The sequence below is a fragment of the Manacus candei genome, unplaced genomic scaffold, assembly GCF_025592945.1.
Source record: "Manacus candei isolate 608988 ecotype Guabito, Panama unplaced genomic scaffold, ASM2559294v1 h1tg000015l, whole genome shotgun sequence".
NCBI classification, from domain to species: domain Eukaryota; kingdom Metazoa; phylum Chordata; class Aves; order Passeriformes; family Pipridae; genus Manacus; species Manacus candei.
This window is the reverse complement of record NW_026138063.1, coordinates 610604-628072: the sequence shown is the minus strand read 5'-3', so window position 1 is coordinate 628072 and position 17469 is coordinate 610604. Positions and strand designations below refer to the sequence as shown.

Below are 17469 nucleotides of genomic sequence, written 5' to 3'. Positions count from 1 at the left end.
TCACTTACTGCCACTAAAACATACTTGGACTATTTTCAGGCTGACTCACAGCTGAATTCCTGTTCTGGAGGCATTTCCAGTCCCCACCCAAAATAAGGGAAGACAAAACAAAATGAAACCAAAAAAAATCCTGGCTGGCCCCGAACCAAAGCCCAGAGCACGTGTCCAGCTGTGCCGGTGTCCAGAGTCCAAGCATGGCTCTGCCCAGGGGCAGACCTGCACCCACAGCCCATCACCCACACCTGCACCCAGCTCAGACCTGCTTAGCTTAGCTCAGGTGAAACAGATTGTGTTTTGGGGCTTTCTTAATTCAAATTCTTTCGTGTACTACTCAGGAATAGAAGAATTAAGCAGACAGGAGCATGCATGTGGAACTCAACATAGAGTTTTTTATTCTATTTGATCACATTTTTAATTGCAAGACCAGCAAGGCCACAGTAAACTGTGCAATGACCAGAAATTTCACCCATAAGTTTGGGGAAATGGAGGTCATGGAGACTTTAGAGACTGCCACTAAACCAAAGGTACAAAGCAGGGCTGCCTCAGAGGGGGAGAGAGATCAGAGGCCAGCAGGTCTCTCTGGAGCTCCCCAGCTGAAGAGAAGGTGCTGTGATGTGACTCATGCAGGTGCTGGGGCAATAACAGCATCTCAGTCAGGGAACCAGGTGATGGGGTGCTGGGAGCTCTGCTCAGCAGTGCTGGGCTCCCAGGGGCACAGGCACCAGGCCTGACTTTGCACCTTTCTGCTGATGGATCTTTGGTATATGTTGACAGAAGGAGCATGTATTTGGAGATGATTATCTGTGGGTACCCAGCCAACGGGGAACAGCTGTGTGGGTACATGCCACGCTGGTGTGTACACAGGCAGGTATCCTTAGTGACTCAGCCACTCGGAGCAGATGACTCTGCTCACCTCTGTGGACACAGCAAAACAACTAATTGAGCATATTAATGCACCAGAACTGTCACTACACATTGTTTATGAAGAGAAATCACCTCCTGGCCATCGATACCCAGGCATGGGATGCCACGTGCTGTACAGGCACATCTCTGGAGAGGGCAGTGGCAGCCAGTGTGCCCGTGGCTCCAGCCCCTGCTTCAGGGCTTGGGCTAGACTCGTTGGGCAGGACAGCAGAGCAGGACCCAGGCAAGGCCAGGGCAGTAATACCTGGATGTTGTTGGGCTGGCAGTGCCTTCTGTTCCAGCAAACCCAGCCTTGAGCAGGATGTCTAAACTGGCAAAGTAACTTGAGCTTCTGCATGGCTGTTTCTGTGCTAAAAGAACCAAAAGCAAAACTGTTTCTTCTGGACTGCTGCCAAGAGCCCAGAGTGACCCCCCTGGCAGGCACAGCACTGCTGCTGGGAGCCAGCCCCTGCTCTGGTGACGCTGTGACAGGACCGTGCCGAGGCACAGGACGTGTGACACGGACCAAGGCAGAGGGTGAGGCTTGGGGACACTCCAGAGATCAGCAAATAAAGTGAAACAACACAAAAGAGACTTTTTCTATTTTTTTAAGCAGGATGCAGGGTTTATTATCTGGGGCTGCTATCTCTGGCACAGTGAAGCAGTTGAAGATGATCAACACAGCAGAGAGAGCTGAACCCAGGGTGACCTGGATGGGACCCAGTGGGTGTCCTGTTCCCCGAGCTGTGGAGCAGCGAGTCCCCAGGCAGGGCTGGGGGCTCCTCATCTCCTGCAGGGATGCAGGCAGGGAAGGGGGCTGCCTACACCCTGTCCCCACTCCCTCCAGGCAGCTCCTTCTCCAGCCCAAACTCCTGCAGGGTCATTATTCCACTGATCTCTTCCCCCTTTCCATCTGAACGTGGGACAGTCCATTGGAGAATAAGCTGTGCTGCCAATCGATCCCACAGGGATGTCAGGCAGGGACTGGCTCCTTGTTAGCTCCTGGTTCATTAGCAGAACTGCTAATGAAGTCTGAACTCCAAGGTCCAAATTCTGCCTCAGGCCATACATTCTGCTGGCACTTATAGACAACTACATTAAAGTTAGGTAGCTCCATACTCTGCTAAGTGACTGTGAGAATGGCCCTGTGAGCTTGCCTGGCTGTCCTGCTGAGTACAAAGACACATTCGTTTTAGCCCACCCCCGCTCCAGCCCAGCATCACATCATGGCTCACAAAGCAGTTATTTGAGAGCAGTGTGTTTTTCCCTCCAAGAGCTGACTTGATGGTCTTTTGTTTACAATATTGATGTGCTGGGGGGTACTGTGCTCCGAGAGCAGGGTCCTCCTGTACTGCTGGGAGTGAGCACCTCTCCCGGTCTGCTGGAGGCAGCTCAGCAGCAGGTCTCCTGTACAATAAGGTAACAGGTGCATTTCCAGGAACACAATCAGCTCACACTTATTCTACAGCATAAATAAGGTTATCTAAAAAAAATGGCACATGACTGATTGTTCTCCCTAGGGAGTTCCCTCCCTGCCCTCTCCCACTACCAGGGGCTCTCCTTCCTTACTCACTACCTGGTGATCGTCAGCCTGCGCAAGAGCTGCCCTGCTTTGGCCATCAGCATCTCTCTGAAGTGGTCACCCATGAGGAAATAGAAAACAGGATTAATGGCACTGTTCAGAAAGGCAACGGGTCTCGTGATGACGTAAATGGTGCTGATGATGCCCTGGGTGCACTCGGGGACGTTCAGGGCCGGGATTCGGGAAGCGAGGCGGACGTTGCGCATGACGTGGTAGGGAGTGAAGAGCAGGGAGAAGATCACCACGGTGAGGACCACGAGGGTGAGAGGCTTCTCGAGGGTCAGGGGAGAGCTGAGTTGCTCACTCCTGTTTTTAAGAAAACGAACCATCTTCACGTAGAAGCAGCACATGATCAAGAGAGGGATGAGGAACCCAAAGACAGTCAGGAACATGCTATAGATGAGGTTTTCTGCGGGGTCTCCAGAGCTCGCATAATCAAGACACTTGTAATTATTGGCAGGTGTCAGAGGCTCCAGGAAATGCACCAGTGGCAGCAGCTCCAGGATCACCCCGACCCAGATGGCAACGGACACCAGGACAGCCGTTCTCCTCTGCTGAAGGACATGGTCCCTGAAGGGGTGTTTTATGAGCATGTACCGGTCAACGCTGACAGCAGTGAGGAAGAGGATGCTGCTGTACAGGTTGGCATGCAGCAGGAATCTGTTGCTGTGGCACAGGATGTCCTGCTTTGCCCACTGATCGTGGGAGTAGCTGTTCACCAATACTGGCAGAGTACAGAGAAATAACAAATCTGATAGGGATAAATTGAACAGGTAGATGTTGCCACTTTTCCATTTTTTCAGGCAGAAGATATAGCCAAACACCACAATGGTGTTTCCAATGAAGCCTAAGATGAACTCAAGGGTATACATGGTGGAGAGATAATACTTTTCTAGGACTCTGTTTGTCAGAAAGCAGTCACTGGTCTCATTCACAGCCTGGAAAGTTAAAAGGGAAAAAAAAACCCACAAAAAATGAATAAAAGAATATTTCCATGTTTATATTGTTGCTGTAATTGGTGAATACATCCTCCAGTTTCATTCCAGCCTTCATGGGTTACTTGACCTGAAAGAATGTCTCTCACACATGGAATTTACACTTTCAGCCACTGACCAGAGTTATGGAGCAAGATGAAAACTTGCCTGAGCAAAGATCTGTGTGAGGAGTCTGAAGTAAGAGCAGCACCTGAAGGCACCTGCCACGACGTGCCAGCTGCTGCTCGGCCAAAGCCACAGCAGTGCCAGCGGCCAGGAAAGTGAAGCCAGCCTGTCAGTGCCCTGTCAGTGCCCTGTCAGTGCCCTGTCAGTGCCCTTGCTGGAAGTCATCTGCCCCAGTTACCCAACGCCACCCCCATGAGCCCTCACTCATCACCGAAGCAGAAGTTCTCTGTCAAGGCTTATGAAGGATGAGCTCATTAGCAGCAGTGCAGACACACTGACAACACTGCTCGGAATTCATTAGGAAGCCAGGAGAGATGTGTTTATTAAATTAACAGAACCATTAGTCGTGTGCTTTGCACAGTTTTGCTGGTAACTGGGTACCAGAAAGGCACGGAGGATGGAGTGTCTCTCCTGTGCACTCTGCCAAAGCTTTCTAGGAGCTGCACCGTGCATGAGCTTGCCTGATGACAAATTTTGCCTTCTTTCTTTCTAAAGGTTGGTTGAAAAAATCCTTTCAGGACAGGGAAGGAAAGAGAGCAGGATCTCAAGTGCTCACCCCGCTTCCTCCTCAGCAAAGCCCGCACTGCAGGGAGCTGCAGGACACAGCTTTCAGTGAAAGCTGAAAGTAAAGTGTCAGCAAACAATTAGAAAGCAGGGAAAACAAAATGCTAGAAACCGGGATATAGATCAAAACTGAACTCAAGCTAAGGTTAAGCATTTTCAAAGGTGTTCTGGTGTCCACAACCTGTCCACAGGTCTCTACCCTCAAAGCACCATATTTTATTTTAAAGGTAGATCATGAGGCAGAACAAAGCACAGCATACCCAAAACTTAATAAAGTTACCTCCAGCAAGTCTCTACACTCCCTCTGTGCCCCGCAGGGGACAGAAATGCTACGGAGTGCTCACTCTGCTCAGTCACCTCGGCTGCAGCACCCACCGAGCCCTGGCTGCTCCGCTCTTGAGGAGAAACTCAACACCTGAGTGAGGTTTTAAATCTGGAAAGCACAGCACGGACATGAGCACTCCAAATGTCAATACTAATTTACAGGTTCCTCTATTGACAGATACATCGATTTAGGCAGTTGTCAGGAAAAGGCTGACGGATCAATGTTAAGGTAAGCAGGTAAGGCAGTTAAAGGTTCGCTCAGAGGAACAGAAGAGGCTCCCCAGCACCAGACCCTTACCATCGCCAGGGCTGTGGGTGCTGCCTCCCCGCCGGGCTCCAGGATCCAGGGGTGCAGCCCCGCTGCCGTCCCGCCGGGTGCGAGCAGGATTTAATCATTAATGAGTCAAGGCGGAGGCAGGAGCTGTGTGGCTGAGCAGCACAGGGGGCAGTGGGAGGGTGGAGCTGCTCGATGTGCGCCGAGGGAGCTGCAAAGAACACTTCCACCTCGCAGGGATCCGCTGCCCGGGGCGGATGGAGGCGTGCGAGGGAGAGGGCACTGCTCCCCACCCCACGCCCTGGGAGATGCCCGGGGGCTGCAGGAGGGCAGAGCTGGCGGCTCGTTCCTGCCCACACTCAGTCACCTTCAGCCCTGGAGCAGCCTCTCCTACTGCACCCAGAGACCGACACAGCAGCTGCCGCAGCTCGGCGACTTCCCACAGCTGGCAAACCGATTAAACAATACATTTAATTCTATTACAACACTGAAGAAGAGCACTTAGTTTTCATACAGCAACACATCACCACTCCAAAGCTCCCTGCTTCATTCAGCATTGCGAGATAGAAATGATTGGTAAAGATGAAAATACAATAAATACTGCTAGTGCAGAATGACCCAGCTCCATGGTGATTGATGCTCCTGAACTATCTCATTCCACCCCCATCACAGGCTGGGACACCTCCTACTAAACCAGGTTGCTCCAAGCCCCATCCAACCTAGCCCTGAACACCTCCAGGGATGGGGAAGCCACAGCTTCTCTACCCTTTTTTCCCCCTTCCCCTTTATTGTGATGTATTTCACTGTCAGCAAACATTAACCCTATTAAGAGATATAAAAAGCTGTTGTAGCTTTTCTATGCAGATAAGGCCAACAGATCAGCTCATATTTAAGCATTACAGAAGCTGATTTAAAATCCCAACACTGATTTAAAGCTGATTTAAAATTCCAATTTAAAAAGCCAACCCTGGCTTCTCATTTACCAGCTTTTAAATATATCGTCCATTCAGGCAACTGCTGTTGCACTGAAGGATAAAGTGGGGCTGAATAAATGGAGCGTTTCTTCCTTCTCACTGCAGTAACAGTTCAGAGAACTGGCGGGGGAGCAAGAAATGCTCCTTAATGTCCTTTCCGTAGGGTTACATTTGTGCCAGATTTACAGCTCTGTGGCTGTTGCATGGGCTCATTGTGTTTCTGAGCACAGGTTTCTAACCCTTGGTTATTCTGAGGCTCTCCCAGTCACATGAGCTGGCACCTCTAATTCCATTGCCTTCAGACAGCCCTATCCCTAAGGACCCGGTCTGGGGGTCTCAGCAGAGGTTGCCAGAGAGGTCTGTGCCAGTGCTCCCTGCCTGGTGCCATGGGCCGTGCCAGCAGCTCCGGGCACTGCTCCTGGCACAGCAGGCTGCAAGTGTGCTGTCCTGCTGGGAAGGGTTCAGCGGGGCTGAGCCAGCCTCAGCATGAGGAACCAGAACAGAACCCAACAGCTCAATGGGGGAACTGGTAACGGCAGCACTGGGGCCCCTTAACGGGCCCAACGGCCGGGCTGAGCACACCAGCAGGAGTTCCCTGCATTTCCCAACAGGGAACAACCCAACCACCAGCTCCAAAACACTGAAGACCAAAAGGACTGACAGGTTCTGTTTCTCGGGCGGTTGTTGGTTGATTTGTTTGTTTGTTTTTAAACCAGTGTAGTACTTTAAAAAGTTAAGGGCTCTTAAGCAATGGATACTGATGAAGCCCTGACTGCTGCAGGTGCTTTGGGAATGATTTATTTCCTCTTCCACTCACGAGTGTGAATTCATTCTCTTCATACACCTGCCCCTGCACCATGTTCTGTACAGGTGACAGGGGAGCTGGAGAGTCTGTGACCAGCCTGCCTGTGCTTGGGCATCCTTGGAGGGTTTGATCTCTTGAGAGCGGATCTGCTCCTCTGTGAGCTCTGTGTGGGGCTGTGACCTCACAGAGGATGGCAAGGCTGAGCTTAGTCCCTGACTGTCAAACACCAAATCTCACCTCAGCCTCTGCTGAGAGTCAGAGGCTGGGAGACCAAAGCCTTCCCTTGGGGTCATTTGTCCTGTTTTCTGGTGTAGATAAATGAGTTGCTTACTGCAGCTCCAGCCTCTCCTGCCAGTGATGCCGATGGTGCAGTTTTCAGTCTCATTTTGTGCCACACCAGGCAGCTCCAGCCCCAAAAGTCTATTTTAGGAATCTAAAAAACACATACAGTCCAATCAATCATGAGTCCATAGTTAGGTGCTGATACTTAAAAGACATTTACCTCTGGTTCCAAGAGAGTCCTACAAAAAACACGGAGCGGGAGGTTGGCAATTTTTGGCTGGCATTGTTGTTTAGAACATAAATTTTCCTTCTGCCTCGCAGGTGGGCATTGAGTGCTCCCGTGTCCCTGATGCAGCCACTGCCTGAGCACAACAGAGGGAACAGCGTGGCCAGGGAGGGCACCCCAGGTCTGCTCCAGCTGGGCTGCACAGGCAGGTCCAGCAGCCCTGGAGGGAGGCAAAGCCAATTTACCCAAGGCAGTCTGGGAGACAGCAGTGCAGCCTGCTGAGGGATGCCTCGTGGGCATGTCTCCTCCAACACAAACATCTTCTCTAAACAGTCTCTCAAGCAAGGCTTTGTCTGCCATATATCTGGAAACCCCAACTGGGCCCATCCCATTAGCATTTACATCCCAGAAATGCCCACCCCAGGCAATATTCTTGTGGACATGACCCTAACACTGTATAGAAAGTCAAAGGTGTTACTTAGCAAACCCCCACAGCCAGACTTCCTCAGGAATACTAAGAGGCTGTTAATTGTTTTCAAGTGTGAGAGAAATAGAGCTCCAGTGGAGATTCCTGCTGCCAGCAGGCAGGAGCCCATTCCATGGATGAGCATGGGATGTGCTGGCAGTGCTGCAGAGAGACCCAAGAAATACCTTCCAAACACACTGGGAGTGAGCACACGAGCACGTCCAGAGGGTGTGCAAACGTGCAAAGGGAGACCTACTAACCCCTGCTGTTTCCCTCCTCAACAGCCCCACCCCAACGTCACCAATACTCACATTAACAGTAGCAGCAGAAATAAAACATCTCCCAGAGTTTGCCCTGGGCTGTCTGCAGCAGCCACCCTTTGGCTCCAGCACACCTGCTATTGCTTCCTGATAAATGGGACACTTGAGTGACAAAGCACATTGCATTGTAATCAAAGACTAGTTTAATTTTTATACTCAGCCTAAAAAAGATGAAAAGCACAGCAATCATCCCATACACATTCCAACTGAACAGGCTGCACACACTCAGGAAAAATAACCCAGAATCACTGAAGATTCAGTATCTTTTATGCAAAAGAAAAGCAGGATACACGAAGTACATGGCCATGGTTTGATTATCTTAAACCAACAGCCAACCCCCGTATTCATGCTTCAAAGTTTTAGGGTTTATATTTAGCACACAAAACATTTACAAACAGGTTATTTGTTCCACACAGAAAGCTGAATTCTTTTTCAAACCTATAAAGCTACTAAGCTAATTTTACTTTAAAAAGATCATATGTAAAAACTACCAAACAATTTTAAGGACAATTAGAACACATAGTACATGACCTATCAGATAAGGAGAGTATGGACCATGCAGCAGTGCTATTGTAAGGCTGGGACCTTCACAGCTTCCCTTTTCCTAAAGAAAATCCAGTGCTGGTTTGTTGCACTATTTCCTGCTAGTTCAAGGATTAAAGAAAGTGAGTATGAGCAAGACAGGTGCTTTTTAAAAAAAAATTTAACAATCCCCTTCAAACCCCAAAACACTTGCACAATTTTTCAGCCATCCCACTGGGTTTCCAAGTGCTTCCCTGGAGCCTTGCTGGGTAGGGACAGCAGCCCCAGCCCAGCCACTGCCTGCGATGGGTGGGTCCCACCAGCTGCCTGGCACCTGGGCCTGGTGCCCCCATTCATCCCATCACCCCTGGCAGCAGCAGGGCCTTGCTGGCACATCCCATGGGAAACAGAAGCCGTGAGGGACAGGGAGAAAGCAGCCACCAAGTGCCTCCCATGTGGCCACAGTGAGCTGGCCCACTGGCACATGCCTGTGGTATGAAGGTGTTGTGATAGGAAGAAAGAAGCAGCAACAGAGACAAGACACCAAGTGCCAGAGGCTGCAGGGCCAGGAGGGGAAGCCCAGGGCAGTCCCGGCAGGTTGGAGGCTCAGACAGCACTGGAAGAATGCTCAGATCAGAATCAGACTGATTTCCTGTCAGAGATGGCAGAAACGCTCCGGTCCCAGCACTGCAGAGCATTGCAGAGCACCTTGGCCACGGCACACCCGGCCGAGAGCCGGCACAGCCCCGCGCCCTCGGCCACGCCTGGCAGACGTGGGGGCTCAGAGGTTCTCCTTCAACCACTGCATGTATCTGTTGCAGAGCCGGTGCCCCACGGCCAGCTCGTAGGGCCACAAGATGAACAGGAGGGCCCCGTGGAAGGCGTCCCGCGCGTGGTCGTGGGTGACGCTGACGCCGGCGTTGCGGAGCCGCTGCGCGTACATGGCACCATCGTCCCGCAGCACGTCGTGCTCGCAGGTCAGGATGTAGGTGGGGGGCAGCTGGCGCAGCCGGGCATCGCTGCCCAGCAGCGGGGCCGCCCGCGGGTCCAGGAAGCCGGGGTAGCGCCGTGCCAGCGCCGCGCTGCCCGGCGTGGGGGCCATGTACGCGTGCCCCTCGCGCATCCCCGCGGGCAGCAGCCGGCTCCAGTTCACAAACTGCAGCAGGTGCCCTGCCTCGGCGGGGACGTGCCTGTTGGAGGCCATCGCCTCCCTCAGAGAGGGGTCTGACGTGAAATACTCGCTCCAGAACCTGACCATGAGCGACCTGGACAGCAGGGGCTTGTTGGCGTTGTCTCGGTAGGACGGCAGATCCAGGTCCAGGGCCTGCAGGGCAGGGTAGAGCAAAACTTGGGCTTTGAGCTTCGTTTTGACTTCAGGGTCCTCCAACAGCTGTAGAAGAAAACAGATTATTTCAAAGAGTCAGTGAAAGTGCTGGCTCTCCCACACTGACAAAAGATCTGAAGTAAGGAAATAAGACACTCATTTCACAACATGAGCAAAATAAAATCGATAAAACCAGGACAGAGTAAAGAAATTCTGAATCCATAGGTGGGTCACCTAAAACAATGTGCTGTGCTAAAAATTCACAAACATCAAATACAATTTCATTTTATATCTTATGTTGAAGGATAATGATATTTGGGAAATACTCTTTTGGAGGCTTTAATGCTTTCTGAAGTAGTAACCAATGTTTTTTCTATAACTGCAGAAATTTTCTGTTCTTATATCATGAAAATTTCACATTTCTGAATCTCCTTTAATAATTTCCCACAATTTGGAGCTTATCCACTGGTTGGTTTTTAGCCCTGAGGTGTTACAACTCAAGCAACTGCAATTCTGTGCATTTTAGAGATGTGACAAATAAAATGTGATGAATTGAACACTAACATTTCTTATATGTCATTCTTTTCCCCTCTTCACTAATAAATCTTCCATTTTCTCCCTCATCTTCTGCCTTCAGCATCCACAGCAAATTCACCAGTGTTCCCAGTGAGATCCATTACAATCCAAACAAGTTCTCAAGAGAGCAACAACATGATGTTGGCTTTTTTTTAATAATCTTGAGTGAGAAGTGCAAAAGGCACTGAACTGTGTGATCAGACACTGGAACACTTAGTGATGGTTTTTTGTTTGGTTGAGATTTTTTACCCTGCTATTTACATCTTTATGAGACAAATTGTTAAAATTCCCTTTTCAAACACCATACCTAGACCAGTCAATATGTGCTTAAGGTTAGCATGATGTATGCCCCAATTAGAGGGCAGAGAGCCTTATTTAGGGTATAAAGGTCTGGATGACACCAAAGCTCCTCTGCTGCCCTTGACTGGCTCAGGCACATTGGCTCCTGTGGGCTGTGGGACGTCCTGTGTGCACAGACCACGAGAGCTGCACGTGCTTTGAGCTGAGGTGCTTGTTAGGGGCCGTGAAATGACAGAAATAACTACTCTGAGCTTGCAGCCCAGGCTTTGGTCGTACCTGTTGTGCCACAGCCGCAGCCAGGTTGCCCCCAGCGCTGTCCCCTGCGACACAGACCCGAGCAGGGTCCACCCCATACTGGGCCAGGACACTGCTCTGCAGGAAGAACTTGGTCGCTGAGTACACGTCTTCAAAGGGCACCGGGAAACGGTGCTCAGGGGCCAGCCTGTAGCTGTGGAGGCAGGAGAGGTGTCAGTCCCTGCTATTAACAAAGAGAAGGGCTCGCTGATGTCTGCCTGAGCTGGGCATGTTTGTTATGTCTGCGCCCAGAGAAGTGGGAACAGTCTATTCAGGACAGTCCAGTATTCCAGTACCCCCCATCTTCATAAAGCCAAAGTAGCCACCAACCACAATTCACCACTGCCACCCATGGCCTCGGTTCACAAGTGCTTATAGCCAGCAGGAAGACACATGACCAAAGACAGAGGTATTGCAAAATTATATTAATTGAAACAGATTAATTTATTCCAAACCCTCATCCCATCTGGAAGGAGACTCTCTCTTACTTGACTGACACCACGACAGCATCCAGCTCGTTTGAAGTTCGCCGTGAGATGTAATCGTAGGATTTCATGCCTGAAATGAAACAAGTCACTGGAATACACCCCAGTACTTGTGAGAACGGACACACACACAGCCTGATGCTCCTCTGGGCAGAAGCTTTCAGGTGACTTTCCCAAACCTCCACCTGCTTTTAACTCTTGACACACCAGTTCCCTGCCCCTCCCCTGTGGTAAGTCCCATAAAACAAAAGGCAGCGCTCGACATGGGCTGTTGAGATCTTCCACAGACCCTGGCACCAAGGGAAAAGCACTTACCTGCGTCTCCCAGGCACCACCCCCCGCCGTGGAAGTAGACCATGGCCCTCCTCAGCCCGTCAGGTGCCCTCTTGGGCAGGTACAGGAGGACAGGGACATTGTTGAACTCGGTGTCAGTCACAGTGACGTTTTCATCGGATGTGACCACGACGGTCTCCATAGCTGTGATCAGCCTCATGCCCTCCATGTAGTGCATCAGCCCCAGCAGATCCAGCACCACAGACTAAAGACAAGGGCAAACAGTGCTTTCAGTGCAGCCTCACTTACTCGCAGATTAAACCTCCATGAAGGCACTCGATGCTCTGTGCAAGCCCGTGAAGTTGCTGTGTAGGTCACGACAACAACAGGCCCGGGTGTGTCCATCTGATGGGAGCCTGGCACTGAAAGGAGCACTCACTCTGTGTCACTGCTGCCCAGCTGGGGCAGAGCCCAGCGCTGGCACCGGGGCTGCTGCTTTGTACCTGCACTCAGACTCGTGCTCAGTGTTTATGTGGGTCACCTCCACAGCACACTGACCAGCTCAGTGACCCCCAGCACAGGGATCGTGCCACAGAGAGCCACCAACAGCCACCCACAGCTCCTCTGCCTGCCACAGGCACCAGCAAGGTGTGGGAATGGCACTACTGGCACCAGCAAGGTGTGGGAATGGCACTACTGGCACCAGCAAGGTGTGGGAATGGTACTACTGGCACCAGCAAGGCGTGGGGGTGGCACAGGGATCACACTGCACAGAGCCACCCACGGCCACTGTGCCACTGTCAGAACCAGTAGCCCGGCTCCTCCACCACTGCCCCAGGGGACATGACACGACCCACCTTCCACCCCAGCCTCCTCCCTGCCTCATCACATCACAACAGAAACAGTTAAGTAACAAAGCCAAGTTCTTACACGGTATCTGAAGGTGGAAACAGATGAAACTCAGAGCAGGTTTGAGTTTAAAAAGAAATAAAATAGCCGAGCCTGGTGCAGACTGTTGGAATTTTGGCTTCCAAGAGATGCTTTACTCTCCTCAGGAAGAATGTGAAGCCCCCCCACTGTACCAGATCACCTGCTGACAGGTGTAAGCTCTAGCATTCAGACTTTGATGGTGTAAGTCAGACAGTCTGACCCTGCTTGGTTTGCTTGCTGTATTTTTTTTCCAAGAGCACAGAGCTCAGCCCTTACTTACAGTGCCTGACAGCCATTGTCACCACATTTTACCAGTCACCTCTCTCTGAAGGCTTGGAGCAGGTGGTGCCAGGAGGAGCCCTGCCAATCCCAGTGAGTTGGAATTGGGACGGAGATGAGTGGGCAGTCCCTGGCACACCACAAAGGGAAACACAGGTCCTTGCCTTCAGCTCCACAAAAACAAACACGCCTGTGCCAGAACTGCAGTTTTAGCCACAACATTTACATAGTTTATGTAAATATTTCTCAACTGTTGCCTTTTCCCCCAGGATTAGTGTCTTGAAAAAACAAATATATCTGTCAAAGTGAGCCCTGCTGTGATTCCACTGAGCTTGTGAAACCCCCATGGTGAAAGGAGTTCCCTGAGCCCCAGCACTGAGGATTTTCAGCGCTGGCAGTTGTGTTTTCCACAACTGGACAATTTGCATTGTAGAAAACCACTGAGCTGCTGCCTGTGGTTTCCAGGCCATTATCCTATGGAAATGAAAGGAAATCAAGCTCTCATATGAAAATCCTCATTGTCCCAGTGTGAGATTACAGGGTGTCACAGGTTAACAGGAAAACCAACCACTTTGGGGTTTGGGATCCTCATGCATTTTCCACAGTCACTTCCTCCCTCTTCCATAAAGGAGCAGGGCAGAAAGAACAAAACTCCCAAATATATGGAGGAGGAGGAGGGGAGCCTGGCTGTGCCTGGGCAGGTGGAGCACCCTCATGACTTTCAGCAGCTCAGTTATCCCAAGGGGTGATGCTCTAGATGGGACACTCTCCAGAGAAGCTCCCCATCAGCCTGAAGGGACACAGGCAGTTTGTCAGTGGGGCTGGAAAAGGCTTGAGTCTGGGTTTCAGTGCTTCTGAGGAGTGGGGCCAAAGAGGGAGGGAGCTTTGGGAGGACATCACAGAACCACAGCAAAGACATTGAGTTGCACTTTATACTTTCTTCACGTTTCAACCGAGGGCATGGAGCACTTCCTAAAACACCTGAAGCATTTTCTGCTCAAGCACCAAAGCAAGTGGTTGGTGCATTGTTGGAGGCTGTCCCCCAGCTCGGCAGCACGGGGCCATGGACATGGACAGACAAAGGGAGACATTCCCAGCCTCCCTGCTGCAGTGGGCCCGGCACAGAGGGGCGGGCTGGGCACACCCCGGCAGGGCTGCTGGGCTGGGGGCTCCCCAGAACCCACCACAGCACAGGGGAGGGAGATTTGCCACTTCGTGGTGCTCTTGACACATCCTTTTGTGAGCTCAGAGAGGACTGCTGCTCAGGAGTGCTCGAGGGCAGCAGTTTGCTCCCTGGGTTCAAACTCAAAGACTAAAGCAGGGTCCCCTCTGCAGACCTACCACGAGTGACCACGAGTCACTGCCCTGTGAGCACTGTGGGGAACGGGCTCAGGCTTCCCAGGCAGCTGGGACAGCAGCTCCAGAGACGCCAGCTCTGTGTGCCAGTGACAACACATGATCCACCAGCACACAGACAGCACTCCTGCACTGGCACTGCTGTGCCAAGGGTGACAGTCTGACCCAGCCAGTGGGCCTGGGGTGCACAGGTATTGAGCTCCCTGGGCACGGACCCCACGGACCCTCCTTGCAGGCCCCCTCCAGCAGGAGATTTGGGACAGGAAGCAGCAACACAGCACATCAACAGCGCAGACTACAGATTCTTTCCCACCCCTTTAAATCTCCCACCACCTCACCCCCTCAAAAAAAAAAAAAAAAAAAAAAAAAAAAAGAGAGAGGGCAGCAAAGAGTCCATGATACACACCAGAAAAACCCTCATCCCTCACCCCTGCTGGACAACCCTGATAAATCTCCCCTGCTGACAAGGGCTGCCTCACAGCTCTGGACCTCAGCAGTGGCTTTTAGGTACACTCCAGAGTGATGTTTAGGAGACATCCCAAAAAGCTGTGTACCCTTGTCTCCACCAGAAAATCAAAAATGCAGTGTCTCTCAAGGACTTCTGAGAATCACACCCACTATATTGCAACTGAAGTGACAGAGAAGGCAAAACCAAACTAGTGCCCTTTGGAGCCAACAGCCCAGGTGCTGGTGGCTGCAGCAGCCCAGCCTTCCAGCAGCATCCCCCCAGCAAACCCAGTAGCTTCTCTCCTGGCTCCTTAGACCCCTCTTTTAACAGATTGTATTGTGCAAAAAGAAAAGCAGCCTCACAACATTTGTAGTCACCCAGGAAGATGTTTGCAACATTCAGCCCTCTTCCTCCCCCCAAACCTTCATCTTTGACCTTGTTTTTAGGTTTCAGTCACGCTGCTGCAGCCACATTGTACAGCAAGGACAGCCTGGGTTCAAACCAGCTCCCAGTTACTGCACCTCAGAGGTGGGAGCTCCAGCACCATTATTTACACACGATGTGCAGCTTCACAGACCACTTCCACGTGCTGGAAGGGTCTGTAACGTGCCTGAAGTGAAGCAGAAACCAGGGATGTCATACATGTTAAAATAGCACAGAGGGACACACAGACCATGCTGGCAGTAAATACTGGCCTAGAACTGCAGCCCGGGTGTAATACCAGCACCTGTCCAGGCTGTGACACACAGCTCTGCACTCAGGAGCTAGAGACCATTTTTACATAGGCAAGATCACGGTGGTATTAAAAGAAGTTTTATTTTTATGTACATATGGCTTAATCTCTCCATGCGTTAGCACTATCTCCCCTATAATTACTTTGGCGTAGTTTTTAGGCTCATTCTGTCAGTAGATTTCCATGAAACCACAAAAATCAATAGTATTTAGGAGCAGCTCTAGTTTTCCCTGCCCTGGCACCCCACACTGCTGAGGGATCTCAGTACACAGGGGCTGAGAAGCAGAATGATTCGAGCAGTAGTGCTTCAGCTGCACAGGACTGTGAAGCAAAAGAAACTCATCTGTGCTTGTCAGGCTGTGGTCACACCCAACATCATATTCCAGTTACTCCAAATGGCCTTTTCTCAAGATTGCACAATTAAATCTTTTCTATTCTTAGATCTATCATAGTTGCAGTGAGTTTAATGCTGAGTTTCATCTAATACAGTCCTTCACTGAGTGTACTACCACAGACATTCAACACATGCAGTATGGCACCTATGCATTGCCGTGTCTCCACGAGAACCCCCCCTGCTCCCCAGCCCTCCCCACTCACCAGGTGCTCCACGGCCCTCAAGGGGGCACAGAGGGCCATCACTCTCCAGGGCTGTGCCAGCTCCGCGGGCACGGGGGTGTAGATGTAGTAGGCGAGCAGGGCTGGCAGGAGGCAGAGGCAGAGCAGCTTGGCGCCCATGGCTGCGGGCACGGCTCGGGCTGGGGAGAGCGGCTCTCACCGACTGCGAGCGGCCACAAGGCAGCGCAGGGCAAAGTTAATCCCGTGTTTTGTTTGAGTCCCGGCCAGGGAGTGATTTCTCGTCGGATTACACGGGGCAGAGGTTACTCCCCTTTGTGGCTCCCAAGAAAACATGTTTCCCCAGCCAGGCGTGCAGCCCTGGGAGTGACCGAGCCGGCGTGCCCAGCCCGGATTAACCAGCGAGGCTGCACACCCAGCACCCGTCCCTGCCCTTGGCGGCAGTGGCCAGCCCCAGGGCTCTGCAGAGAAACGAGGGGCGGGATGTGGCTGTGAGCTGCACACGGTGACACCCAGACGTAAACACATGGCTTGGACATTCAGGAGCCACTCTGGAGGGCGGCAGCTCAACCAGAGCCCCGGGCACAGCTATGCCCCTGGGGCAGCGGCTCGACAAGAGCCCAGCTCCCAGGGATGCCCGGTGGGATCAGCCCATGGCAGCACCTGACCCACTCCCTCAGGCAGGAGCCGGCACCTCCTGCCCTGGCAAAGGCACCTTTGGCTCACACAACACACCAGCCCCTTGTGCAATAGTAGGGTTGGCAGATAAAACAGTCTTTTACAAGGCAGGGCTTCTGGCTAATATTTGACAGATCAGATTTAATTGCCACTGTTCTCAGCATTAAGAGATTTCTATGCATCTCCCAGAGGCCGCCACTTCTGCAGAGGGTGGATGGGGAGGAGTCAATTCAAACAGGTAATAATTTCACCAAGGAAACACCACAACTGCAGGCACACACACGAGGGGAGTGAACAGAACAGCTGCAGCCCCAGGAACCCTGCTTTAGAGATAATTGAGGGGTTTTACCTTTTCAATTTAAAATTTGAGTTATTTCTTTTGCTGAAGTTCTACCAACAGTGAAGCACCACATCCCCGTGCCCTCACACTGAGCAGCCCGTGGGGCTGGAGCATCCACTGGGGGAGCAGAGCACAAAACATCACAGAAGGCTTCAAGATGAACCATGTGCCACCAGCCCAAACACAGAGGAGAAGCAGACCTTAGTCAAACTTTCAGACATTTGCTTTAAGCTCTAGGTACCTCCAAACTATTCAAGTGTTTTTAAACTCCATCTGTGCTCTCCTCCTCAGTCAGGACAAGACACCCTGGGCTCCCTCCTCAGTCCTTCTGCAGCACAGCAGCTGGTTAAACACAATATTCTTGACCCACTCCAGCAAAACCAAGAGAACACGGCTCTGTGGTCATTTCACCTGCCCTGGAGGCCACACCAGGTGCTGAGAAAAGGGACAGGTGAGCCCAGCCTGGCACAGTGCCTGG

General features: G+C 51.6%; 2 protein-coding genes across 2 annotated transcripts; both read right to left on the bottom strand.

Annotated features, from left to right (window-relative positions):
• Positions 1-1332: 1332 nt before the first annotated feature.
• Positions 1333-7210, bottom strand: SUCNR1 (succinate receptor 1). Its single transcript, XM_051782015.1, has 3 exons — positions 6918-7210; positions 4832-5252; positions 1333-3423 (listed from the first exon to the last, which is right to left on the bottom strand). Exons 2-3 carry the CDS (start codon positions 4832-4834, stop codon positions 2476-2478), a joined length of 951 nt encoding a protein of 316 aa, XP_051637975.1. The 5' UTR covers positions 4835-5252; positions 6918-7210; the 3' UTR covers positions 1333-2475.
• A 790-nt stretch (positions 7211-8000) lies between these two features.
• On the bottom strand, positions 8001-16440 carry AADAC (arylacetamide deacetylase). The gene is made up of 5 exons (XM_051782008.1): positions 15998-16440; positions 11697-11919; positions 11385-11454; positions 10879-11050; positions 8001-9792 (listed from the first exon to the last, which is right to left on the bottom strand). Exons 1-5 carry the CDS (start codon positions 16133-16135, stop codon positions 9184-9186), a joined length of 1212 nt encoding a protein of 403 aa, XP_051637968.1. The 5' UTR covers positions 16136-16440; the 3' UTR covers positions 8001-9183.
• Positions 16441-17469: the final 1029 nt, after the last annotated feature.

Excerpts from the sequence above, each read along its gene's own strand:
- AADAC (XM_051782008.1), bottom strand. The coding sequence starts at position 16,135 with ATGGGCGCCAAGCTGCTCTGCCTCTGCCTCCTGCCAGCCCTGCTCGCC. Across the intron at positions 11,455-11,696 it reads GTGGTGCCTGGGAGACGCAG|GCATGAAATCCTACGATTAC; the intron begins GTAAGTGCTTTT and ends GTTTCATTTCAG. Across the intron at positions 9,793-10,878 it reads CTGCGGCTGTGGCACAACAG|CTGTTGGAGGACCCTGAAGT; the intron begins GTACGACCAAAG and ends TTTCTTCTACAG.